Here is a 22,328-nt window from a genome sequence, read left to right on the forward strand (position 1 = left end):
CTACCTTCTTGTCCTAATATGGTCACTTCTACCTCCAACAAACCATGATGGTAATAGCCACAGTACTAAAACTGAGCCTTTACAAACTAATGGGTGGCATCACCATGGCAACGTCAACTTTTTATGCCCAGTCTTTTGTTGTCAACCTGCTAATTTACTTTTAAAGTAAAGTTAAGAAATAGAACAAGGCCTTAATATGGAGACAAAGGGATGTATCAAGGGACTTTCTTTTACTGGTAATGTAATTTTAGTCTGATAACTTTTGCCAGATGTCACGAAAGAGGGCGAGATGGGAAATTCTGCAGCTACAACAGGCCGCCAACCTGGGTGGTTGTGTTTAGTTATATGAGGTGAGGAGAGTGAGGCATGTTAGTGTATATGACGCAGTGCAGTCGACTTGCCAGCCTGAACTAGCTCACAGCCTTTGCTCCATAAAGTGTAATAGAGCAGGTTTCTGTTTATCACATGATTGATCACATATGCAGTGTCTTCAGTCCAGCAAAAGCCAGTATTGTTCATTCTTAAAGAAAAGTCAAGAGCAAGAGTTCGTATAATTTTGACATTTATTACTGTTTCATTCGTGGGAAATTTGTAATATTCCCCACAGCTATTAACACGACTGCCTTTAGCTTCCAGCCAAATGCTATAGGCAGGAATGAAAGGATTTGCAAAAATGGAAATTCCAGCTGTCCTTTTATCCCATGTTAAGGAAAAGCTGCTGCTTAAAAAACGTATTTAATAAGCAAAACTGGCAAAAGGCCAGGAAAAAAGACTATGCAGCGGATCCTCATCAGAGATGTCAATCAGACACATCTTCAAACATACAAACATGAATGTTAAAAAACTGCGCTACTTTCAGCAGACGTTTGCAGCACATCAGTATGTTGCAGGAAATCAGCAGCAGTCAATCCTTAAATTCTTTGCTCACAAGGTCTGTCCTCTCAACCTCAGCATCCAATGTATTCCCACAGCTTTCACAGTCGATATGTGCAAAATTATGTCTCAATTAGTATGACCCTGAAAGGAAAAAAATGGTAGGAATAATTAGATCTTCTCAGCCTTGGGTCTGTGATTAAGGAGACGGTTAGCTAGCCTTTCAAAATGAAAGTGAATGAGTGGCAGTGACTCTAGAGCCCCAGAGAAAGTCAGCGTCACACTTTTAATGCGCTCCTAAAATCTTAAAGCTGAAGTACAAAGTGAATACAAATGTTCTGCCTCAGCAGAATATCACTTTAAGTCGTATCCTTCAAGAACGGTGAGTCATTTCATCTCCCCTCTTCTTTACATACCAGTCGGCGCACGGAGCTCAGTTCTCCCTTCGCCAAAGCTGTCTGCCTCATGTCTAGCCTCAGTCTCAGTTTAGTGCCAACCCTTTACCCTTGGCACTGCCGCTGGGTCTGGTTGGCACCTTGGTATCAGTGAAGTCCAATCCTGGGAAAAAGACTTTCCAGAAGCAAGCCAGAGCTTGGGATTACTAGGACTTAATTTACCGTAAAGTAATCTCTTTGAAACGGTACAGCCAAGTAAAGAAAACTTTCATTTGTTTTCCAGATCACAACAATATTTTAAAGTCAGTACAGCTGTCAATTTCCTACCACAGTTATTTTAAACTGTACTCAACAGAGGATAAGTTTTATTAATGGAGATTGGTGTAATGTGCCTTTTCTCTTTGTGCGTCTTTGTTTAGTAATGTGTTCAGAATGGGTACATTTTGGGAAGAATGTGAGAAAGACAGGCTGTGACAGGCTGCTTGCTTTCAGATGATTCCACAGAGGGCACGTCAGAACACCCACAAGCTCTAGGACTGTCTGGGAACTAAAACCCACTCCTTTGCATTTCCTTTGATATCTCGAGCCAATCACTGAGTGTTAGGGCAACATCTGGTACTGTGCCACGCCACACCAGCATCCAACAGTTTCTGTGAGAAAAAAACACGTCTCTCAGAAATGTGCCACAGCGTGATTTGGTCTCCTTTTTTAGCAGGTAGCACCGATGTGTTTGGTGCCGGATAAATAGTTTGGTGTCTAGGATTTAAAAGATGTCTTTGTGCAGAAGCCAGGCTGTGAAGGTGGCAGATTTCGTGATGCACCATCAGCTGCATAACCAACCAGGCAGGGACAAATACAACGTGGCTTGAGTGGACGATTCCAGGCAGAGTGATTAATGCAAGAACTGATAAGGAAAAAGACAAATAATGGATAACTAAAGAAAAGCATGCAGATGTTTATAGGGTATAGCTTTGTGTCTAGTTCTTGCTTTTCTTTGTCTACTAATATTGACTGTAGTTACTATAATGAAGCTGTCTGGTACTGATGCCCTAAGTGACTTACAAGTCCAGTGATGCACCCAAAGTCCTTCCATCAATAGCAATTGCACCATAATGTGATTAACCTTTAAACATCTGTGTTATTGGCGTGCAGGTGGATTTGCTTGTTCTGCCTCACAAGTTTCAGACTTTGTAGGATCATCTGCTGATGTGAAGTGACGTGCACAGGAGCAGCACGAGGTTTTCTACGGGTTTTATGTCAGTGTTTTTAGTGATTATTTGTCCATTAATTATATGCATTAATAAATAAGGCGTTAATATAACATGTTTTCTAGTTTCTTCTGTTCTTATAAGCAGCTGTGTGATTATTTTACACGTCAAAGTCTGTTTACAGGTCTGGAGTTGTAATAAACTACCGATCATGTGAAAACTGTTTTTATAAAGCTGTGTGACTCCAGGGGAAAAATATTTAAATTATGTCAATGTCAATAAAGAAAGGAATTTACCAGAATACTGTGTGGCAGCTTGAGGCCAATGACTTGAGGCTACATTAGCTGCTACAAGGATACGCAGTCAAATTTCCAGCCAACTGGCAGCAGAGCTTCATTGTGGGTAACATAAGCGCCAGAGCCGATGAGGAAGAAAAGACTATATTTGTGGTTTGACATTTTTGTCTGTGGTGATTTTGTGGTGTTAAATTAATGGGATAATCTTTTAAGCTCATCTAAACCCTCCAGTTTATCTTAACATCCCTTGTGGGGCGATGACCAGGAGGCTGGGAACCACTAAAGTACAGGACACCATTTGTACTGTAAAAGAATGAAATAGAGAGATAGTCTGGGGAGAGAGTATATTTGATTTAATACATAATAATTAATTCACAAACCCATATGGTAATGATTTCCCTATTTTTATCTGCTACCTTCGCTCACTTTTATACTACCTCCTATCTAATTCTCTTTCCTGCCCACATGTCACTTCCTCACATATCTCACACATCGCATTTGTTCGGCTGACATCCTGGCGCACAACCATTTCTTAATCTTCTCCTTTTTTTCTTCTCTTTATCTCATCCGTCTTTGCTTTGCTCTCCCCCCACCTTCCTACGCTCTCTGCCTGCAGCAAACAGTGCGGCCCACCTTCTTTGCCAGGAAGTTCGAAGCCAGCGTTAACCAGGAGATAGTGAACCAGCTGGATGCCTACCTGTTTGGACCATTTCCCCAGGGGACGCCGGCATTGAACTCATACTGGGAGAACGTGTACGACGAGCCAGATGGCGTGGCCAGCCTGTCCGACACACAGCTAACGTACTACCACGCTTTCTCACGACTGGGCCTGGCCAGGGCTGCCGCCTCGCTGCAGGGGAACCCAAAGGATCACAGCTGCAGGTTAGTTTTGTGAAGATGTGCACAATACACAATCCCCACAGACGTCCATGTGTGCATGCAAATAGTTCTCAAGCCATTGATCCTCTGTCCAGCCACACCCACACGCGCTCATTATCATTATTATTACACCGCACCTGCACCTACATCCACAGGTGCACTCCAGTTTGCCTTTGCTGTCAGAAGCAAGCCATACACATAGTATTATACGAAACCACAACATAGAGTATACAAAAGCCTTTTGTTTGTCTGCTGATGCATTATCTCACATAGATCACATGTCATGGAAATAAGATAACAATGAACAGTACCAGTCAGCAACTGGGAACTCTGGGTAATGCTTTTCATTTTGTAACACAATATGACACTCAATTTATCCGTCAGATAATGACGCTATATAGGTCATAACATTGAAAGCTGGCCTTTATGCTAGGGTATAATTAGTGGAAATGCATGAATTCCAGAGTGCTGTTAACATACAGTGTGTGGTTAAATTAAAAGGGAAAACCACAGTATGCGTTCATATTTAACAGGCAAATGGAACATTTCAGCTTCATGTCTTTTAGTAGGATTTTTAATAGCATATGCTTTCATCAGTTTAGTTTATTTGCACAGTGATGAGACCTGTATGCAAAAGAGTAACAAATTCAGTATGTTAATGTGGAACAGAAAGGGGACGCGTAAACTGCTAATTTGCGTACATGCGACACAAGGCCCCATGCATCTCAGTGCATCCTGGAAACAAACGCCTACAACATCTTAATGATGTCAGCAAACATTAACACAGCTTGGCCCCGCATGACCAGGAAAAAAAAAACATAATAGAAAACAGCATGAAGGCAGGCTGTTTGAACAGCGTATGGTGGCAAACGGCGATATGATCTGCCGTAGCTTTTGTTGGGAGTCATCCAAGCTGCCAGTCTGTGTTTCCTCTCATGAAACTTTCAAAAATCATCAGGTGTCTTCGAAGGCAGTTTCACTTGCAGTTATAGAGTAAGTCAAGAAGGCAACACGAATGCCATTACCTCAGCTGGAGCGCGCTGCGTGTGAGCTGAGATAGTTTGCTCCTCACAAGCAAGTCCCCACTATAGCAAGGCGTCCGATACCCTGCTGCATTGTGGGTGTTCTGTGAAATCTAGTAGGTAAAGCCAGGCCGTGAAAGAAGGCATGGTTTCAAAGTCAAACTTCAAAACCATCTCGCGGCTGCAGCTGTTGTTATTCAAACACCGTGCATCTGTTAAAATAGAGAGCTGGAGCACGGGACAGGTGTGCATGTGTGTGTGTCTGCACGAACGAGAGAAATTAGAGGCTTCAAACACACAACTTATAACAGTTTCCAATCACTGAGAGGGCAGAGGTCATAGATTAAGAAAACAGAAAGAAATGCTTTAAATATCTGCATGTGTGTGTGTAGTGTGGGTTTGTTTGTGTTTAGGTAAGTGCCTCGTAATTGATGCTGTTAATGTGTCTGTTAACATACCGGGTAAATGGACTGGTTCTCATATAGCGCTTTTCTACTCTATCTGAGCCCTCAAGGCGTTTTACACAACTTGGCTCATTCGCCCATTCATACAAGCACTTTTCTTTTTCTATGTTCTTTCTATGCAAGTGCTTTCTATCTAACATGCACACACATTAATAGTCCAATGGATGCATTAGAGAGTAACTTGTGATTAGTATATATATTGCATGCAGACTGGAGGGATCAAACCACCAACCTTCTGATTAGCAGATGACATTAGTTGTCAAACCTTTTTCCGGCATGCCCCACTACAGAAGACAAAAAAGTTTACACCCAACACCCCACAGTTTTTAGCAATCATTAACAATAACAAGGGATCCAGCTTGAAATTATACTTCAATAAAGGTCAGCACAATAGCATCAGTAAAGTGTTTATTTTCCCTAAAATAAAAATGTATTCACTCAGCTTATTCAACTGCTTGTACCCGCATTTAAATAATTGATAGCTTAGAGAAAACGAGCGATTACGCTGGTATGTGGAGTTCTTTCTGGAATTACCAGTAGCACAATAGACGATTTTAATAAGCAGAAATTGCTGTTAAACAATCCTATGCATTTTTTTACAGTAACCTCTGGTGTGTTTTTTCCACAGTGAGTGACAGGATTAGAAAAAAGTAAACCTGGAAGCTTACCCAACATTAGCCCCAGGTTGTACCTTTCATGTATTAGCATTACATTAGAGGCATGACAACACCTCTACCTGGCTATCTTTGAAAAACACAGTATGTTTTTTAACCACGCTAAATCACTTTAAGGTAATCCCAGAATCCTCAGAGCACCTTTTCACCACTGGGAAGATATGTTTTTTAAATTAAATATGTCTCCTGCACAGTAAATACAAAAAATGTAACAAAGTCTTGAAGCTGTGTACCTGACGATATTAGAATATTGATAATCTGTGTGCATGTACAAAATTGTGTTAAGTGCAAAAATGTGCATTTATCCAGAAATATTGAAAAAATATTCTTTGTTTAGCACATTAAATCTGTTAAATGTGTTATTATTTCACTTTTTAAACAAAGAACATATACATGATATGCTGTGTGAAATGTTATAATGTGATATTTTAGTCTCATAATGTGGTCTTAATTTTCCATAGCGTCATAGGATGTCATAACTTAGTGCTTGGTCTCACAGTCCTCGCTTGTCTTTTGTGTTTTACGTCACAAAAGTGTTTCCAGCTGAATCGCTGGCTTGTGATTTTTGTAATTCCACCACTCTGTGGTTTATTAACGTAATAATTAAATACACAATGTGTGTGCTGGGACTCTGCGAGGCCTGCCTGGAGCTGTCCTGTTTAAGTTTTATTGATCTGTAATTTAGTTCGCGAGCTGAGTAATTAAAGCTGATCACGTTTTTGCTTAAAGCGAGCCCCAGCAAAGCTCACATTTGAAAATATATCTTTTTCAAGTGTCGGTGTGATGTCTCGAGCCTGCTCACATATGGTGTGCGTGTGTAAATGTGTTTGTGTGTGTGTGGCCACGTATTTTGCATGCATTTCAAATTCAGATGTGCTACCAACAGATGGATGGGTCAACTTCATTGTGAGACCTGAGCAGCAGAGAGAGAGAAAAAAGGACACAGAGAGTGATTTGGCTCTTTTAGCAGCCTGCTGTGACTCAATTGGAGAGATTGTGGAGTAAAAGCCTGAATGGAGCTTCTGTGCAGGCTACGCCCTTGCCCCCTTCTCTCTGCTTCTCACACTGGCAGCCACGTCTCTTTTGGAAAAGATGGGACAGAAAGCAGAATGAAGGAAGAAGAGCGATGAGGGGAAAGGAGGAAAAAGCAGGTGGGAAAATGTAGAAGAGGAGAAAAAGAGAAAGACTCGGGGAAAAGGAGCTGGAGTGGAGGGAGTGTGCAATGCTATTCTTGTGAGTGTAAATATTTGCTGTTCTGCTTGTCAGGGTAGCATTTACCAGGACGGGTTGACTCCTGGTCCTTTACTGGAATACTGATGAGGCCATAGGCACAGGGGAGCAGGGAGAAACAGTGCGTGGATGTGCGTTTGTGTGTGTTAAGCTGTGCAACCCAAAAAAAAAAGGAGGAATAAAGAGGAGTTTAAGGAAGCAGAAGGATGAGAAATCTGGGCGAGAAGGACTCAGGACGTGTGCAGAGAGCAGCTGCAGCGTGCTCCCCAGCAGTGCCTGCCCTGGCCCCTTTTTTGTTTTTCCAGAAGTCACTCCGGCTGGGTGCCCTGAGGGCAGACCCTCTGTCACGTATGAAGCGACACACACAAATAAACAACAGACTAATCAGAGGGGCAAGACCTTTATTCAGCTTCAGCTGACTGGATGACCCAGTTCAACTTTGTTCAGCTGTCTTGTAATGCTTTAGTTGGGTTTTGTCCGTGTGTGTGTGTGCGTCTGTGACTAATCTGAATATGCTGCCAATGCAGCCCATGACTATTCTACAATTTTCAGACCACTGTGGTGCCGTCTGTCACGTGTCTTCTTAATGCCATCCCTTCCACTTCAGAGCACATGTTAAAGCAACCAGCACACTGTAGCACAAGAAACTTTGTTGTTTACTCAGAAGTTCTTAAGGGTACTTCAGCAGTTCATATCTGATCTGGGATCTACTGCCGCAGCAGTCATGAACCCACAAAGTGTGGACACAGCAACTCGCAAGCAGTGCGGTTTGGGAATTATCTGCCTAGTTGACACATGTCTTTTACCAATTGGATTTCTGTTAAAGGTCATTGAATTAATGTCTGCCGTGTCACACAATCACACAGCACATTGACTCCCCACTAACCTTCACGGCAAGCATTCATTAGCATCCAGCCACATTAGCATGTCCAAGGCCGGTTCCCCCCAGACCTTATCCACATGAATCTTGATATTCTCCTCTTCTTACAGTATCAGCTCTGAAAAGCAGCACCGTCAAGTAGGTAGGTCAGAAGGTATCGGGTTTGCTAATGGATTCTCATTTTCTCAACGCTCCATCAGGTATTTCCCCATGGGCCACCCAGTATCAGTGCATCTCTACTTCCAGTCAGACCAGTTCCAGGGCTATCTGGTCAAGCACCATGCTACTAACCTGGCAACAAGCAAGCTGGAGACCATGGAGACCTGGGTGGCACCCACAAAGAACTTCAAGTTAACCACTCCTCCTACGAGCACATTCAGCAGGTTGCAGTTCGCAGAGGTGAGTCAGCGTATTAGTCTGTGTGCCCTTGCATTCATTTTTAATTTGAATTCGCTTGTTTGGCGTGAGTCACAAAACAATCAGTCAGCCGCTGCCAGTGTCAGAAAACGAGTTCCATTAAAACTCTGAGCAGCACACAGCAAAAACACACTCCTCAGCATATAATTAGAGGTGAGATATACAGCTCATTGCCATGGTGACCTCATATATCGCCCTTGCCAAGACTCATAGCAGCGCATCTCCACACAATTAAACTGGTGCCTGTAATGGCCTTGTAAAATGTAAATTGATTGAATTCATCCCAGTTTACAGGGATGAGCGCTTCATGTGCTGCTTATTTGTTGTTTCCTAATAGAACGTCTTCTCACCTTCACACTGGAATGCTTCCCTTGATTGTCTTGTTATGTTAATGTGTGTTTCTGTTTACCACAACGCCTGTTTAGGATACAGCCACTCGGCTGTGATGTGACAGCCACAGAGTGTCTTTTTAAAAAGGACAAAATTAACTGAGTGAATGCAAATTGACCTTTTTCTCTGCTTTTATCGTGCAGAGCTTTAGTAGGAGGCAGAAATGTCAACAAATTTGCGAATTTGTTTGTGCCCGCGGACAATGCTTGTGCACCTGGATACACTTTGACCATGTTCGACCTTTTGCGGCGCTCTCAGTCTGAACACGAAGGGATGCAGACGCCCAGCCGACGTGTGGCTCCCTCTCGCTAAGCCCTGTTTGTCTGTCTAACCTATGAAACCATGAGTGACAGAGAAGTGATGTGAGCTGTGGCTTTTATCTGAATGCTCAGCCTGAGAAAACATTCTCTGTCTAGCACTGTGTAGTGGCTGTCAGTCAATCAGTTTGTCCATCTGTCATTCAAAATACAAGAAGAAAACGACAGCACGGCAGAGCTGCAGCAGCGAACTGCCTTTTGTCAAATTTGTAGATATGGACCATTATACTATAGCTATATACTGGGGTTTGCTAGATAAACCATATGGTTGGCTTAACAATGGTTTCCTTGTCCTCCTTTGGATATAAAGAAAGACAGATATGTCTTTTCACTCCCCTGTTGCTGCCTTTATAGGCCTTTTTTACAGCACTTAAAAGTACAGGACCGCTTAAAACCTGCACATTAAAAACCAGTATTTCACCTCAAGTCAGATTTGACATTGAGAGGCATTTTAAGCTGTGCATAAATCCTACAGCACCATGACTAACTTTAACTGAAGATTATGTCCTCATTCCACCACAGTGTAGATAATTTATGTGGACATACATGGGAGGAAAAAAATAGTAGCAACATATTATGATGTAATGTAACAGAATACAATGTAGAAAAACAAGTGTAATGCTTCTGACAAAGTGTATGCATTTTCAAGCATTTTAGCTTGAAACAGCTGGGGCCTTTCTTTGTGGAGCTCTTTCCATTCTCTCCATTACTCCCATTACGTCCCAAAGACATGTAGGTGTTTAGTTAGCTGATAGACTTTAAACTCAACGTAGATGTGAGTGGACGGATGTCTGTGTCACTCCTGCGATAGACTGGCAACTTGTCCAGATGTCCACAGCAAGAAGGTGGACATCTGGTGTGGAGTTTGCATGTGCTTCCCTTGTTTGCGTGGGTTTCATCCGGCCTCATCCCACTCTGCTTTTTCTTCCACACATGAAATTTAGAAAATGATGTAACTACCTTAAAATTTACTGGACTGGTACATGGACTATTCTCACAATAACACAAATCATTTATTGTCCCATTCGTGTCAGATGTTTGCGTTTTTCTTTTTTGGATAACGTCTAGAAACGTTTAGCTCCAGAAAAACATGTCCAAGGATAACTCCAATTTGTGCTTTTATAACAGAAATTGTCTTGTTTTCTACTCATTGCACCACTGTGCATGTTTATTAGCATCCATCCATCTTGCCTCGGTAGCGTAATGTGTGCCCCCGGAGAGTCCTCTGGTGCTGCTAGTAGAAACCTGTATTTGATTACGACTCCAAAAAGTGCCCCTAATAAGCCTGCGAATGAGGCCTCGAGGGGCATTTGTGCCCTATGTTTTTAAGCAGGGCCAGATGTAGAGTGGGACTGTCCATGACCTTGCTTGATAAAACTGACCAGACTTATTTAATGGAAGTGTCAAACTATAGGCGCCGACTGCCCGATGACATGGAGAAAAGGTTTGCAGGGTTACTGGGTCACAGAGAAGAAATGGACTGTAGCTGGATTATGAGATAGAGTGTTTTATGTGTTCTATTAAGTCAGGTACAGAGCATGAAACGAGTAATACAGGTAATAATGGTGAACAATGAATTTGGAGAAAAATAATAAGCGTGATGATATCCAGGTTATTGTCAAGTTTTTTTATTTTTGTTTTTTGTCAGGTCAACAGCAGACGATAAATGAGGGCTAAATGTTTCAAACGTAGCAGAGGCTGTTAGTAATTGCTGGTTAAGAGCGGAAAATCTGTATAAATGGTCCAATTGGGTGGAAAGTGTGAGTGAACAGACTGGTAGAAAAATGTAGTAATTGGACAAAGAGCGTAGAGCCACAATGAGGTTGCCAGATCAGCATTTGTTCCACCTAAGCGTGTTCTTCTAAGTACAGCTATAAGCGAAAGAAGGTCGTGAGCCCCTGACTTGGTTAGCACTCATAAGCCTTGATTGAGTGTTGGTCTTAAGCCAAAGCTTGTAGGGTAGGAGCACCAGGGGACAGGTTGAGTGTGGAGGTCATCGTAAGCTATAGGCTGAAGTAGGCAGGAAGTTAATCCCTGTTCGACCTACTTTCATACTCGAAGGAAGAGTTTTCTGGTACTGGTTCCATCTCTTATCCAGATATACCTTGAACTTCATCAACAGGAGAGAAATATTTTTAGTGGAAAACAATAATTGCAGTCTTTAAAACAAACTTTATGAATGTAGTTAAAATGTTCCAGCAAACTTTTGCTATTGTTAAAACAGTGTAATGTCTTTGCAAAAAGACCTCAAGTGTTCTGTATAAATAAACAGCAGATCAGTTTATACACCAATCAGTCACAACATTAAAACAAGCCTAATGTTAAGTAGTTCTGGCTTGTAGTGTGGTGTCTGGCCTCGGGATGTTGGCAAAGGATCGTCCGTGTTCCGGCACATCCAACTGGTGCTGTATTGGATTAATATCTGGGGAGTTTGAAGGCCGTGAGGCCTTTTTTGTGTTACTGAGCAGTTTTTGTGATGCGTTAGGGTGTATTTGTCCTCCTAGAAGAGTTTGTTTGGATTGCAAAACTGTTTTTGTGGGTGGTACGTGTTAAAGTTACATCTCAATACTATTTTTTTTTACACTGTTGTGGTAAAAATGGCCTTTTGTCCAGTATTTCTGTTGTAACCAGGATAGACCCTGACCTTTGGTCATGAGGCCAGACTTTGCCTGTTATTCTTATTAACTTATATGTCCTTCCACGCTATGTGTATGTTGGTACAGAAGTCTGTGGAATAGAGAAAGGAGACTGCCCACTCGTCTGGCCTGAAACGGCTTAGAAGATGCAACTTGGAATGCAGATGTGCATAATTTATATTGCGCATAGTAGATGCTTGTTGCTAAATAAACTGCAAGAACCAGAAGCAGGTCTCAGAGGGTTCCCCTCTAGGCACGTGAACACTGTCACAATCTTCTTCTTACAGCTCAGTTTAGACAGCCATCTGCAAGTTTTCTGGTAGTGGAAAACAGTGTTATTTCTCTCCAACTGCTCCTTTTCACTTCCTCCTGGGGCCTTGAAGGAGAGTGTTGCTAGCCATATGAGCGTTAGTGTGCATTAGCGAATCAGTATTGAATAAAGTAATGAGCTACCGAGGTGCAGGACAAGAGAGCTGATTAGTAATTTAAGGGGCAAGGTCCAAGGGGCAGATATGGCAGAGGTCAGTCCAATAATTGAGAGGAAAGTGAGGTGTGTTTAATTGATGACAAAACACACACTGTTTCTGTGCGTGTCTCATTTATGCAAGTGGTGTCTATTTATACTGTACATGGTAATCGCAGTCCTCAGAGGACCTAATGCAGAGTCAATTCCAGTCAGGCATTGATCGTCCGGCTGGGTGAGGCTGTGTTAATCAGCTACTATTGTAAGGATGAGCGCTTCTTAAAGCCGCCATCCCTCTCACATTTCTGCAAACACCCTAGACATCTTTTATCGTCAGCGCCTGTGTGTGTGTGTGTGTGTGTGTGTGTGTGTGTGTGTGTGTGTGTGTGTGTGTGTGTGTGTGTGTGTGTGTGCCTCCCTCTCTATCACTCTGTCTCACAGTTTTGCAGTCTCTGCAACACACACATAAAATAATTTAGATGACTTTTTTTTAAGTTGACCACAGCAAAGATATTAAACACAATTACTATACTTGTGTTCCTGTTGTTATGATTTGTCTGTCTTACTGCTGGATCTCTTTTGTTCTTTCTTATTGCAGGATGTTTTGTAGCAGGACTTTTGGCAAAATATAAGTTAGAAAGACATAACCAATAACCTGCAAACATGTGTATTCTAAATGTTAATTATGTAAGCTTAGAGGACATTATAATCTTAAAGTGGCTCATTGTTCCATTGGCAGCCCTCCAGTGTTTTGCAGGCTGGCCGCTTCTGCAGCCAGAGGCACTGTATGTCTCCTAACTCACCAAAGATATATTTGACTTACTGCTACTGTTTGTTAAATTTATTTATCTCAAAATTCACGCAAAGAATAGCACTTTCTCTGATTTTGTGGAAGCATTGAAACCCGGTTTTTATTGAGCTTTTCTCCCTAGATGCTTTTTTTATCCATCAAAAAGCTGCGGTTCCCTGTCTCTGCATGTAATCAGTGTCTTCCTCTATTTGAGTTTTTTTACTTATTTAGGGTCATCTCCACTGTTGTTTCTGTTTAAGACAAATACTGTTCACACTGGTGTTCACTGCCTTCTGATTTTGTCTTTGTGTGAAACAGGAGTGCGTTTGATTTTCACCCCTTGGAGATATCTTCTTTCCTTACATTTTCCTTAGCCTCATAGAGTCAGTCATAATGGCAAAACTGTAGCCAAATTTACTTAAAAGTGCTCGTCAGAACAATCAGACTTGTCAGCTTTTGCAGATTAAAATATTATGTAACAGATGTGTTGAGAGTCGGGCTGAAGTGCAGGGCTTTTAAATACAAAATGCATACTTAAGATGACCCCCTATGATAATATAGCTGAGATATCACTCAGCTAGTTGATTTATAGACAACAAGTTACAGAATTCAGTGGCCATTAAAATGAAATCTTTTGTTTTTCAAATATAGACTCATTCTGTAATTAGCTTTTTTCATCTGTGAGCAACAGTGATGGTGTGGCATTACTGCAAAACAGCACAGGAGCGCTATGAAAGGGAGTTGGTTACCTCGCTGAGAAGTTGAAGGTGTGCAGCCTCACACCTGCAGTGAGAGGCTGCACATTACTCCCTGCAATATTTCAAACTGCCCAGAAAAGTTGAAAAAGGTTGTTGCCTTATGCGTTTTTTATGAATAACAAACCATTTTCCCCCATTTAAATGTTTTCAATGTGTTGCAGCAGCTCCTGTGTGTTTATGCTGTTGTCTCTCTGCTTGTCTTTGTTCTCACCCCAGTCTATCACCAACTCACTTGCCTATTCTTTCTCTTCTGGGGCAGATTGGGACAGAATGGGATGCCAAAGAACGCATTTTCAGAAACTTTGGCGGCCTAATGGGTCCCATGGATGAGACGGTGGGGATGCAGAAGTGGGTTAAAGGGCCGAATGTCACCGTCACAGTTGTGTGGATCGACCCTACCAACGTCATCGCAGCCACTTATGACATTTTGATTGATGCAAGCGCCGAGTTTACCCACTATCGCCCACCGCTCAACCTGCCTCTGCGGCCCGGTGTGTGGAACATCCGCATCCTGCATCACTGGAGTCCTGTAGCGGAGATGCGCTTCCTCATTGCCCCATTGGCTTATAACAAACACCAGCCCATACGACAAGGTGAGAAAGAGATTCAAGTTGTCTCTGTGGTAGAAGGCTCATGTATAAGTAGCACTTGCCATTTGTTTCAGCTTTAGCATAACATAAAATTACTATTGATTGTGTTATTTGCAAAAGTAGCCTTACTAAGCGTATTGCACTGATGTGCTATTCCTCAACAAAAGATGACCATTCATCAAAAAGAATACAGAGGGTGTTTTTCTAAATGTCAAACATTTCTCTGCTTGTGGAGGTTTAGTGGAAGCTCTGCAATTACTGTATAGACCTTGAAAGTGCAATTCAATACAGCACCACAGTTTGTGATGCATATAATATTGAGTCTTTGTGAAACCGTGTCATAAAAAAGACTTGGGTAGTAATTTTGTGGTGTGTTTTCTGGGTTTTCTGTCATTATAGTGTCATACTTTTGGTCCTTTATGTTTCAAAGGGCATCTGTAGTTGCTTGGTGATGAACATTTTATGAAGTCGACATACCGAGTCTTAGAGAGCCCTAAAAGTCCAATTTTAGTCAGGAGTTTGGCTCTTTTCTCGAACCTCCTTACACTTGTTTATGCATCCATGGAAGGCCAGAGGTGAAGAGACCAGAAGCACAACAGATTGAGTCATATGCAGTACGACAGGCAGAATTGCTGTGGAAGTGGCTTGTAAAGGGGCTTACACATGCGGAGCAATCACAGGCAGATTAAAGCAAGGTTAATAGCCACCATTACATGAGATCTGCCAATTGGAGGCGTGAAAGTGTAGATATCAGCTGATATAAGCTGGCACTAAGAATATGGTCCACAAAGCTCAAAAAAATAATAATAATCAAGCCGAACTGATGAGATCACTTTGATAAAAATCAACAATCTTCATGAATTTTCTTAAGTGTCCTTTTTTAAATTTCTGCAGTGATTCCCACATGTCAATATCAGCTCAAAGGACTGAATGGGATCAGTTTTATATTGCGCACGTCACGTCTAAAAGAAGCGATTGCTGATTTAGGTGTTTCGAAATGTCTGCACAGGCACGCACACACAGCCTTGCATTTGCAGCGATGCCCTTTCTAATCAAGCCTCTGGGCCTCGGCAGACCCTGGTTATTTGTCATCAAGTCAGCCCTAATAACCCAGCGAGCTGCTCATACATACTAAGCAGAGTGTTAAACAACAGTGCACTTAGCCCTCCGAAAACAGTGACACAATTAAATCAATCAGTCAGCATGGATAAGGGGCAGCACTGCATTCTTGTAATCCATAAGCAGCCAAGTTGCTTTGAAAGTCACATGAGAGCTGAGACGCCAGCTTTGGCATAATCATGTCTTTCACTGTTTAATAATTTCACTGAGCTTTTTAATGATAAAGGGGAACAGCACATGGCATTTTTTATTTTTCACCTGAATCTCTGTGGCACACTGGCTACAAGAATGAGATGAATATTAATAAAAAATGGTGATATTATAAATATCACTGTTAGATGTTTTTTTAAATCACTGTGCATTATGCAGTTATGTTTCTACTGATGTATGGATAGAAAGGGCTGCTGTGTGAGCTCAGTCTTTTTGTCCAAAACAAAGGGCCTTCTTACAGTTACATACTGAACCTCTGTTACAGGGCATCAAGAAATAGTAAATACCACAATTTAAGATATTTTGAATTTTGGATTTTTTTTCTTTCATTAAAGTAACATTGAAACATTCTATTTGTTGTATTTTTAACCTAAAATCTATTTAATATTTTTTCTAAATCTGCAGTTTCTGTTTCTATTTTTAAAAGCACTTATTTTAAGAATCTATTATAAGTGAGACATGAAACAGAACAGCCGAAGCTATGTTAATGGTCAACATGGGTTTTTAGGGTTTTTTTTAATACATTTAGCTTACTAAACCTTAAATATAGGATTAGGTAATAAAGTAACCATTGACTCCAGCTGTCAGGCAAGTGTAAGATAGTAAAAAGTAAAATATACAGTCAATGCAGTGAAGCAGAAATATTCAGTACGATACTAAGATTACACTTGCACTTGAATAAATGTGTCTAATATTGCAAGCCAACTAAACACATTAAGTTGGGCTAGGAGCTGAGAGAGCTCCCTCAGAAGGATCGAGCACTTATTAAACTCTGATTAGATACTTTAAAGCAGGGAACCATGACAATTTTGGCTTAAACTAAATTATCCATGGACATCAAATAAAAGCTGCTTTAATTTTTCTGCTATAGCCGTACTTTGTGGCAGGACACAGATTACTGTAACTTTTACTGTAATTTTTAGTAGACTAAAGATTAATATAAAGATTGTGGTAAAGCTGACATTTTGAGTCACTTCACTTACATTCTCATTTCGTCTTATACAACATTCAATTCAAATTAGCTCCATTTTATTTCTATAGCGCCAAATCACAACAACAGTCGCCTCAAGGTGCTTTATATTATAAGGTAGACCCTACATACAGAGAAAAAACCCAACAATCGTATGACCCCCTATGAGCAAGCACTTTGGCGACAGTGGGAAGGTAAAACTCCCTTTTAACAGGAAGAAACCTCCGGCAGAACCAGGCTCAGGGAGGGGCGGCCATCTGCTGCGACCGGTTGGGGTGAGAGAAGGAAAACAGGATAAAGACATGCTGTGGAAGAGAGACCGAGATTAATAACAGATATGATTCAATACAGAGAGGTCTATTAACACATAGTGAGTGAGAAAGGTGACTGAAAAGGAAATACTCAATGCATCATGGGAATCCCCCAGCAGCCTACACCTATTGCAGCATAACTAAGGGAGGATTCAGGGTCACCTGGTCCAGCCCTAACTATGTGCTTTAGCAAAAAGGAAAGTTTTAAGCCTAATCTTAAAAGTAGAGATTCTGTCTGTCTCTTGAATCCAAACTGGAAGCTGGTTCCACAGAAGAGGGGCCTGAAAACTGAAGGCTCTCCCTCCCATTCTACTTTTAAATACTCTAGGAACAACAAGTAAGCCTGCAGTGCGAGAGCGAAGTGCTCTAATGGGGTGATATGGTACTACAAGGTCATGTGTTTACATTGAGTCTGCTACAGAAAAACATGTCAGCTGTGAAACTGCAAGCAGAAATTCAGTGCATCTATATGCTGTAAATATGAAATATTAGTTAGTGTTGGATGTGGGGAGCGATGTGTGGCATCTCTTTAGCTTACTTTGGATCCGGACTTGTGCATTTAACTGATACATCACCCGAAGTGGCTGACGGGAAGTAAAGTTGAGTCTTTAAAATTTATAACGTAAGGCTACATAATTATTAGACCTGCTAAGTTAATAATGTTTGTGTTTAATTTATAGTTATTATGTAATAATCTTGTGTTTGTTTTTCTTGATGTGTGTTGTAATGTGTTCTTTGGTTATTAGCTATTTCATGAGTCCACATATAATTTATTGCCATGGCTGACATCAGGTTTCCCTCCTAAATGGTGTGCCAGTAAAACTTTACGATGTGGCCTTCCATGCGCAAAGAGAGCGAGCAGCAGACACATGCATATACAAAAACTCTACACAGATGCACGACTTCATACTGCACGCTGCTGCCGCAAAGCAAGCTGGCATTGGTTGGCCACTGCCATGTCAGACTGCATCTTTCTGTCATCAGTGTGCAAAAAGTGCTGAAGTCTGCTAACATCTGGATGAGAGGAAGCTTGTGTTAGAAGGGATGGCTAGCACCCCAGTTAGAGTGCCAGTGAGGAATTTAAAGCTCCACTGGAGCTCAGGGTGGAGAGGGTGTTTTAAGGAGAAGTTCTGTCTATGTTTACCATCTTCCTTCAGAGCATAACCGTCATGGGAAGAAAGGATGACTTCATGTCTTGAATATTTCTCACTGTTTCCAGAAAGTCAGCACTGCAGTAGCCTAACAAACCACATCAAAAGAGAAGATTTAGAGGGTCCAGTTGTAAAAAAAAAAATCAATGCAAGCATCCAATTTACACTTTTAAGATAATAACAAAGAAAGTCATGTTCACTTCTTTGATATTGTACCTTTTTCCCTTTTCCCCCTTTTCTCCATGCTTACTGATCTCCCAACTTTTTCCCCCTTCTGCAATCCAGTCTGCATTTTTGACCACTGACTACCACCTTTTTTGCTCACTGTCTATAACTTCTTTGTCTGCTCTCTCTTTCTCGCTTCCCACAAACCTCCAGAGGATACTCTGAAGCTCCACAATGGGCCAGCTAAGAATAGCTACATGGAGCAGAGTTTCCACGGCCTCAACCCGGTGCTCAACATCCCTGTCAGTCTGAGTTACGTGGAGCAGGCCAAGAGGAACGCGGCCCTGACCGGCCCTGAGCTCGAGCGTTGGATAGACAGCCTGGTGGGCGAGTTGTGGGAGGCAGCCGACGTCTGTGCTGTGGGCCCTACGGCCTGTCCTGTCATGCAGGCGTGCCCCAAGAGCCCGTGGAGCTCCATGAGCCCAGACCCCAAATCTCAGCTGGGAGCACCTCGTGCCAATGGTCGCATCAGGTAGCAGCAAGGCCTCCAGCTGGACAGGAGGTCGTGGCACTGTTTATCTTTATTTATTTGAGGGGTTAGTTGCAGATGACAGGGGGGTGAGTGTTCTCCATCTCTCGCAGAAGATGTTGAAATCAAAAGAAAAAGTGGATTTTGGGGGGGACAGAAAGCGAAGGGGAACATTTTCCTCCCACAATATTCCTTTTTTAGGGGATTATGCTGGCTTTGCTATTTCAGTTTCTCTGTGTATTTATTTTTCTTCTCACGGCTGAGTTTTACTGTGATCAAACATTGCAATTTTCAAGCATTTATTTGGCTGCTGAGTGAATTATAAAGTCAGCTTTTAATGCCTCTCACAGGGCACATGGGTCAAGTGAGTGCGGGCTATCGACACTGCTAGCAGACCAGGTTCTGCTGCGATAAGGCCTTAGTATTAAGACATACACAAGAAGATAGCTGGGTACTGAATTAAATGTGCCTACTTAGAGGTTATGTCAGCACCAAAAAAACGACACAATATGTGAGTATTCACATATCCCCAGTTGAACAGATAATTTTGTGCCCACTCAAACATATTGTCAGTAAAAGCAAATTTCTCATTTTTAAGTTTCTTAAGTTTGTACATGAGTATAACAACTCAAAACTTAGTTCATATCAGTGCCTGATTAGATTGTTGAACGTTTTGTTGCTTGGCTAAATCTTCACCAGTCAAATTTTGTTGTAAAACTGCAAAAAAAAGAGAAGAAAACAAGTACAGTCTCTTTCTCAGAGTAACTGGAGGCTAGGGGGTTCTATTAGGAATTTCATGTAGACATTTTAGTGTTAAAAATGTACTAAATTCATAAATGCTTCTTTTGACATAGTTGTACGATAGCATTTTGAGATTTAGCATTTCCACAGTGCAGAGTTTTCCACACAAACAAAACACCCAGCGGACAGAACGAGAGCTGTTCTTGAGCTAGAATTTTATTTTTGAACCAACTTGCCTCAAACTTGAAACAAAACTATGTCACATTAACCTTAAACGTATTGTCCTGGTTTTACGTGTTGCCTTCTTTTTCTTTATTCCGGTTATTTGAACACCACTTTATGTTGTACATAATTCTACACTACGTCTCAAAAATGGTGTGAATGGAGGGGGGTGGGGGGGGAGGTCCATGAAGTCGCTATTTATTTATAAGTTTATATAAATACTGATATTTTTAGTCAGTGACTAAATAACTGCAACGCTGCCTTGGCAGCTCGATAAATATTTTTTTGTAAAGAAAGCTGCCTTTATTTACAAAGGCCAACACCCCAAACTTATACTGTACCTTTTTATGGCCCGCACCTATGTGTTAGTCAGTGTTGTCCTGTCTGAATAGATCTTCTTGTCTTGGGTTTCTCACGTGGCCGTTTGCCAAGTGCATCACAAGAGAAAGCCACTCTGACCTGTAAGGTAAGAGGTCAGCTGCCTAACAACCTCAGCAAAAAACAGAAAAGCTGAACAAAAGCAGTCTTCACTAGCGAACACACTGGACATTGTTTGAAGGAGAAACTGTGCTTTTTTTGGTGTTTAATGGTCGCCGTCGGTTTCAGAATGGTTTGAGTGGTAGTGATCTTCATGCTGTGACGATAATGTACAATTTCAAGTGAATATCATATTGTATCTCTTGATTATAAAGTGACTAATTTATTGGATCGGGTCTGTCGCACCTTTGCAACCCTATTTACATTTAAAGTACTTTTTCTGTCATCAAGACAATCTCTGGACATTTGAGACAACCTAATTACACTAAGTATGCCACTGTACCACAATAAGAGGTGCGGTCACATATTTGTTTTACCTTGAAATAAGTTTCCTCTGAAGCCAATTAGGTTTTCAATCTGTGATTGTCAACATTGTTTAGTCATCACATGAGCTAAATGAGTGCTTTTGAACAGGCTAATTAACAGACATTACTGTTCATTAATGTCAAGTTCACCTTGCCTCTCTGTCAGATGTGTGTATTACGATTGCTATCTCTCCTTCCCTCTCAACTCTGCATCGTTTCCGGGGTTAGGTTGTAAAGGGCGGCTTTGTTTTCCACTTTCTAGTGCCATCATGCTCTGTACAATTACATCCCACAGTACATATTATGATGTAAGCTCAATGACCGTTTTGGAAAAAGTGAAATAATTCAATGTAACTAAATGTGAAAGTCCTATTTTGTAACAAAAATTAATAACAAATGAAGAGGATGTACATAGGTATTTTGTATCGAAATAATGTTTAAAGGGTATCGTACGTGTAAATACAGATGTGGTAAAATGACATTGAAATAATTGGACTCAAATAGTGAATTGATGGTGTTTATTGATCAAAGTACATAACCTGTTTCAGTGTTTTTGGACAGCTGTGACAACGACCTTGTCCTATTTGCCTCTCAGAGAAAATCACATGCCAGATTGTTGTTGTTCTTACTGGAATGTATTGTTGAGCAACTGTTGCACAAATTTCTCTGACTGACGTTTCCCCGTCGTTCTGATTTTTTTGTTTTGTTTTTTCGGGGAGGCTCTGTGTGCCTTAGCTGACTTTTAGAACCTTCTCTGTCCATTGAAATAAAATCCTTATTTTGCTGTTTGTTTTGAACTTATGTGAAGAATACCATGAGTCTGTCAAGTGATTCACTGGTACTGCAACACCAAAATGATGTCTGCTGTTGTATATATCATCAGGCCTTCTGTCATTATCAGCTTTTACTTCTTCCCTTTCAGGGATTTGTTTTGTTGTACTTGACTCGCTTGTTTTACTTTTTCTCCAACTGCTTTTTGGAAATAAAATTCTATGGAAAAACAACTCACGGCTCTGTGCTGCTGCAGTAATATATACTATGAAGAATATGGAGGCTGATAACAAAACACTAAGCCACTGACGCACGTTCACACTGTTACTGTATTGTTGCTCATTTAATAGTGTACTTTTGCAGCTCCGATCTGTTTCATTATAAATGCAAGGACTTTACAGGATATTATTATCCCCATTCAGCAGTTTAATTTTATTTTAATGTTTATTTATGCGGTTTTAATGTTGTTTGTCAGAATACTAGTCTTTACAACTGAGACACACCAATCAACATGTGATTTAAATTGACATTAAAACTGCACTTGTTGAAAGATTAATATTGTTAATGGCTGTGTAAGGTGAAATCAAGCGTTTACAGAGAATTACAAGTATCTGATATTTCCTCTCAACTCTGGAACATGTTTTAGTGTCTTTCAGCTCAGTGTTTGGGTTATGCAGCTTTACCGTTTTGGTTAAGCCATGTCATCTCTCACCAACACTGCTGCCATCATAGACTGTATGTAAAAGATGGTCATTCTCATGTAACTTCATCTTCCTGTTTTGTGTTTTGAAGTTTCAATTATAGCATTTTGACTACCCCACGTTGGGTTTTTGTTTGTTTGTTTGACCCAGGAGTGATCATATTTGGCCAAGAGGGGAGGGTGGCAAATTATGTACCAACATAAGCAAACTCCAAGAATTAAAATCCAAAAATGTCATTATGTTGCCAAGCTCCCGTTTAATGACGCCACTCTCCCAAATTTCACCTTGTGGGACAATTAAAGGATTATTCTATT

General features: G+C 41.1%; 1 protein-coding gene across 1 annotated transcript in view; it reads left to right on the forward strand.

The window, feature by feature from the left end:
* The window catches only part of LOC116331242 (xylosyltransferase 1), a 78,148-nt gene extending 56,602 nt beyond the window's left edge, over nt 1-21,546 (forward strand). The window contains exons 8-11 of the mRNA XM_031753853.2: nt 3,389-3,654; nt 8,122-8,320; nt 13,952-14,285; nt 18,422-21,546. Of these exons, the coding sequence (XP_031609713.1) occupies nt 3,389-3,654; nt 8,122-8,320; nt 13,952-14,285; nt 18,422-18,744 (1,122 nt within the window). The 3' untranslated portion in view covers nt 18,745-21,546. The remainder of the gene's footprint in view (nt 1-3,388; nt 3,655-8,121; nt 8,321-13,951; nt 14,286-18,421) is intronic.
* Nucleotides 21,547-22,328: the final 782 nt, after the last annotated feature.

The sequence above is a fragment of the Oreochromis aureus genome, linkage group 6 (genome assembly GCF_013358895.1).
Source record: "Oreochromis aureus strain Israel breed Guangdong linkage group 6, ZZ_aureus, whole genome shotgun sequence".
Taxonomy (NCBI): domain Eukaryota; kingdom Metazoa; phylum Chordata; class Actinopteri; order Cichliformes; family Cichlidae; genus Oreochromis; species Oreochromis aureus.